This window comes from Malus domestica, chromosome 02 (genome assembly GCF_042453785.1).
Source record: "Malus domestica chromosome 02, GDT2T_hap1".
Lineage (NCBI taxonomy): Eukaryota > Viridiplantae > Streptophyta > Magnoliopsida > Rosales > Rosaceae > Malus > Malus domestica.
The window spans coordinates 14,468,298-14,473,881 of NC_091662.1; the positions used below are offsets into that span (position 1 = coordinate 14,468,298).

At 35.4% G+C, this 5,584-nt stretch overlaps 1 protein-coding gene across 1 annotated transcript; it reads right to left on the reverse strand.

Annotated features, from left to right (window-relative positions):
- Positions 1 to 683: 683 nt before the first annotated feature.
- Positions 684 to 3,279, reverse strand: LOC103403040 (heat shock factor protein HSF24). The gene is given in 2 exon segments (NM_001328728.1): positions 684 to 1,509; positions 2,716 to 3,279. Coding segments are annotated over 2 exon segments (885 nt in total). The 5' UTR covers positions 2,920 to 3,279; the 3' UTR covers positions 684 to 828.
- Between the last annotated feature and the right edge of the window lie 2,305 nt (positions 3,280 to 5,584).

Consider the following 5,584-nt stretch of genomic DNA (forward strand, 5'->3'; position numbering starts at 1 on the left):
AAGCCTAACAAATTCGACCTCAGGGAGGGGTACTCGGCACCAATTCCCGGCTGATTTAAACTTGGTAAGAAATTTCATTGGTGACTCATCAGATGACTGAGCCATCCTAGCCAAAGAAGAAACCGACACTTCTATTCCCGATCAATATAATTGTTCATGAAATTCCTCAACCAATTCCTCCCAGTTTTGTATAGAATTTGGTGGGAGGTTGATGTCAGCAGGAGGTGATGTTATTTGAGGAACCACTGAATTTCATAACTGGTGTTTTCTTTGAGGATGCTTCTTTGTAATTTTCTTTTCACATTTGTTCTGGAGGATAGGTAACTCTAAATTGATGTGCGATACACTCTTTTTCTTTTGACCAGGTTGAAAATCCCGACAAGGTTTTATCGAGGCCCATGTAAGCATATTTTCCTCCGAAAATATACGTTATCTTTTCTTAATTAATACGTACTTCTTCAAAAAAATAATGAAAATTGATCATAGAAAGGCTCCCCCAACATGTAAAATAGCAAATAATAAAGTTTCTCAAAGGATTAAAAAGGAAAGCCACTTTTAATTCCCATTTTCCAGCATTGTACAAACAAGGTTCAAAAACCCAATTCCATATTACAACTACATAATAACACCGCCATAATTTTTGTCTATCTATTGCATTTTATGGAACTACCTATGTTTTTTTGTTTTTTTTGGTATTTATTTATGCAAAATAAAAACTTACATTTCTACAAACTTTTCACACTGCATGTGGGCAAGTGCACAGTGGTTACCATGTAAACCTCCCCTGTTTCCCGCTAGCTCCGCTTGGCTCGGGGTTGCTCGGCTAGCCTAGTTACACACCTTCCCACTCCTCATCATCGGCGCGTGAAAATCCACACCGCCCTTCATCCTCTTCGTGCGAGGAACACCGCTGATACCACTAACCCCCAATTTCTCATCTCGCCCCGTTTTCTTCCCCTTCATTTTCTCGTCCCCTTTCACCCAAACCCCAAACAACTTCAGTCCTTCCTTTTCTTCTTCGTCATCATCGCCACCGTCCATATTAAGACCAAGACCACGATTGTTCAGTTCAAAATCATCGCAGGTGGGCCCATAGCTTCCACGCCCAATGATGCGGTTGATCTGTTCGGGCCCCATCTTTACGTACTTCACCAGAAACCCCACCAGCTCGTTGCACTGCTTCTTTGTCTGCGCCAACTCCGAGTTCAGATTCTCGTTCTCCCGCTTCAGCTTCTTGTTCTCATCCGATAAATTCACCACCTGGCTCAGCGTCGCCGTCTCCACCGACCCCGGATTCTTCGAGTCCGGCGACGACGTCGACGTCGACGCCAGCTCCTCCCCTGAGTTCGACGGTGTCGATGGCCCTCCGGATTTTTCATCTAGCGCTGCCTGCGCCGCCGTTGATGTCACCGGTTTTCGACGGCGAATCTCGGACAGAAGCTCCTTCTGCCCTCGCTGGAAATTCTCGTTCGCGAACTCCCATTTGTCCGGCACGGTCTTTCGAAATCCCTGAAATTAAAACAACCAAAAAAATCGATTAATTATTTCGTTATTAATAATTAACATATCATTTATGGAATAATTGAGTAATTTCTAGAAAGTTCAATTTTCCGCTGTCCGATTTGGAAAATTGGAGACAGGGGGACCAGACTGCAAACTTTTCTATTGGGTACAGGCCGGGTGTAGATCTGTTGTGCTCAAAAACCCTATGCCCACCCTCTGCCTGCATTAAGCAGTTGACACCTGTCGACGAAAATACCCCAACCAGATCCACTTTTTTTATTTGATAAATTTTTTTTAAAAGTAATTCTAAGAGACTAAATTTATAGACAAAGTTTGCAAGATAAATAACGTGTCATGAATAAGAAATAAGTACGTTTATTAATACTTAATAATTCAATCATCAGCTTTCCTATTATATAATTTTTTAAATTTCGATTACCAATTTAGTCTATCTAGTATTTCTCTCACTGTTAAATAAAGGTTAAATCCATGAACAAGTGTCACAGGTGGGCACAGCAATAATGGGTACAGTAGATATGGGCTCCTTCATTCCGCGGACAATGTAGAATTCTAAAACGGGCTGCGATCTCGATGCTTCCACCGTGACGTCATCTTTCATTAATATATATATTTTTTATACACACCAACTTTTTCTGTTGAAAACAAAAATTAAACTATAAAAAAATTTTCTATAAAAAAAAATTATTAGTTGGAAGTTCCAGGGAAATAGGCTCATTATTATTTTAGTTTATTAAAACATTTTTAAAAAAAAAGAATTATCACAAAAAAAATTATTTTATTGACCATTGGGAACATTTTCGACAATGTTTCTTTTCTTTTACGTGGCTTTTTTTTATGTGTTCACATGGATCCATCAAATCAAAGTCTTTTTTTTTTTTTTGGTTGACATGAAAGCCTCTTTTATTTATTTTCAAGCAATCTTCACCAACCATTGAAGAAAAAAAAAAAACAAGAATCTCTATGAAAATCATTCAACGGTCTTTAGTTTTGTCCTCTAATTTGTTTTTACAAAAACATAAAATTAATTTATGAACTATTAAAAATTAAAGATAAATATAAGTAAAATTGTTATTAGTATTCTAAAATTTTGTTTAAAATAAATTTAGAATGCTCAATTAAACTTTTAAAATGCTAACAACAATCTTCTACATAAAAATACACCCAAAAAAATATAATTGGGAAAAAACTTACATAGGTATTGAGCTGGCGGACGAAGCTTGAGAAATTGTTGTGCTTGAAATATTTAGGCAACAAGTCCCTTGCAAAATCCAGAGTCTTCCAAACCACAAACGTCGTCCCACTTTCATTCCATGATATCACGTCGTCCAAGCTCGGATCATCCACCAGTAGATACGTCTTCGTCAGAAAAGGCGCCGGAACGGACCTTTGCGCCATTTTTTCCAATGGAAAAAAACCCGATTAACAAAAAAATAAAGAAAAAAACTTTGGCTTTAACACTATGTAACTGAGCTAAAAACACACCCTTTTTCTGGTTTTGGGATTTAACTAAATTATGGGTTATTTAGTTAGGATTTAGGAGGAGGTGCTAGGGCTACTAAAAAGGAGAAGGGCAGTGAGGAAGTCCCAACCCCAGCAGTAAAATCCTGAGAGAAAGAAGCGAGAGAGAACAGTGTTGGTTCGAGCTTTGCCTCTACCAGGTACCATGGCGGTGGTTGTGGTGGTTTTGAGCTGGAAGAAAAACCAAGACCATAACTCTCTTCTTTCAATCCCTTCCTCAAGACACAAAAACAAAAAGAGAAACGCAGCTTCTTTCTTGCGCGTTCGTGGACATGGCTCTTATAAAGGAGAAAAGTTGAAAGTGACGTGGGTTCTAGAAATTCTTAGAAACAAAACTCTTTTCTTTCTCATAATGAAATATATAAAGGTTTTTATCATAAATGGTTTTTGAAATTGATCCATCCAATCAAGATAGTTCTTTGAAATTGAAAATCGATCAATGTAGTTCCTGAAAATGACTGTCACAAATCAATGTGGTTCTTCCATCATAATTTCGTTAAAAATTCTATTAAATGCTAATGTGGCACATAAAGACGACCTACAAATTTAATTAAATATTATTATGTGAATAAAAAATGATGAACAGTGTTCAATCATCTCCTTCTTCTTTTTTTTATTTTTATTTTTTTAAATTTTAATTTAAAAAATAGCAATTGTTTTTATTATTTTAATATTTTTTTATTCACATAATAATATTTAATTAAATTTGTGGGATCCATTTAAATGTTACGTCAACACTTAACAGAATTTTTAACGGAATTATGACGGAAGAACCATATTGATTTGTGACAATCATTTTCAAGGATTATATTAATCGATTTTCAATTTCATGAACAATTTGTAATAAAAATCCAATATATAAAATATGAATGGTAATTAATTATTTTTCTTTTTTGGCTACATTTTTATCCGGGTCACAGGCTTATATTGTGAAACCGTGAATTCGGGCAACATGCTCAACATTCATGAAAAATTTAATGTTTGGATTACATTTTAGTTGTCTTTTGTCACATTGGGTTTAGTGTGTGTCAGACTGCGAATCTGACTAATTTTCGCGCTTCCTGCTTGAAAAATTTAATGTCCGAATGAGCATTAGTTGTCTTGTTCAAATAGAGTGAACTCGTAGTTAACCAAACATATCGTGTTTTCATTAACCAGTGAGATCTGAGCTAAAATATGAGTCATATTTTTGTTAACCCCTAAAATTTATTAGTGACCCGTTAAGAATTAAACATCTAATTTTCTCATTACATATAATTTAGACATTTACTTTAAATTTAAAGAAATGGATACTCCGAGATAACTTCAATTATACTTAACCTTTTTCTAATTTCATTCATCGATATGATTTATTCTTTTAAGCTTATGTGCCATTCTTGTAATAAAAAATTATACTGATTCTTTTATAGGTTAATTGGAATAGCCAGAAACCTCAGCCGTCTGGAGAGAAAAGCAAAGGTGATCATTCTTCGCCGCCGGCCCTTGCTGTTGGCCTACGGGTTGACGGCAACCCTTCTAAAAAATCTTCTTGGTCTCTTTCTTCTCATGTCTTCCACTTACTTTTTTTTTTTTATCCAATTGTCGTCATGAAACGTTGTATCCGTCAATAATTATCGCCTTTCAAGGCACGCACACATCAAACACAAAGTTTTAACTCCAATTTGCACTTTTAATATGAGTTTGGATCCACAAAGTGTAATTGGTCACGTTTGCGTCGGGTTGGGATTTAGCTAGCACGACACATTCTCTTTGGTGTAGCGGGAGGATAAGGGGGGTGATACTATTTTTGTCCTTTTAATTTTGATTATGTTTAATAGTTTCCAGATTCTCGCTAGGAGTTTGATAGTTTTGATTCTCTATTTAGTAGAAGCGTTTTTTATAAATTTTCAGTTGAGATCTATGCATGAAAGGGTTGTTGTTTGATTCATTAGCTAATGGCGGAGATATACGGTTAGACTTTTGGGCCTCATAATCTCTATTCCAATACAATTTGAGAGTTTGTTGTCACATGATCTTCGTGTAACAGGAAAATTAACGATTTCGTTAACCCCTGTAATCTTGCAATTTTCGGTGAGCTCGGCTTTCAACGAAGTGCTTGAAATCGCTTATTGCTTTGCAATTAGTCATGATTATTGTAATATTTTAAATCTAGGTTGTAAAGACTATTTAATTGTTCATGAATATGTCTCTATAATTTACCTCTTTCAACTAATGAAATATCGTATCTTAATAAATAAATAAATAAGTTAATTGTGTGCAGTTTGCCATGCGATACTTGAAAAGTCGAAGCTCTAAAGTACCATGAACTTTATCAAAAATTGGAACAAAGCTAAACTATTTTGTCGAAATTAGCGTCTATTCTTTAAGATAATAGAAACGTCATAGGAAGATAATCTAAGTTCGTTTTTCTTTAAACGATATTATCTATACTAAAGTGGAGGACGTAGGGTTTAGTCTTATAATTGACTAGTAATAATATGGTTCATATTCATTTTTGACCTCTTTCTATGGACCTCTCATTTCCGAGTAAAAAAAAATATCA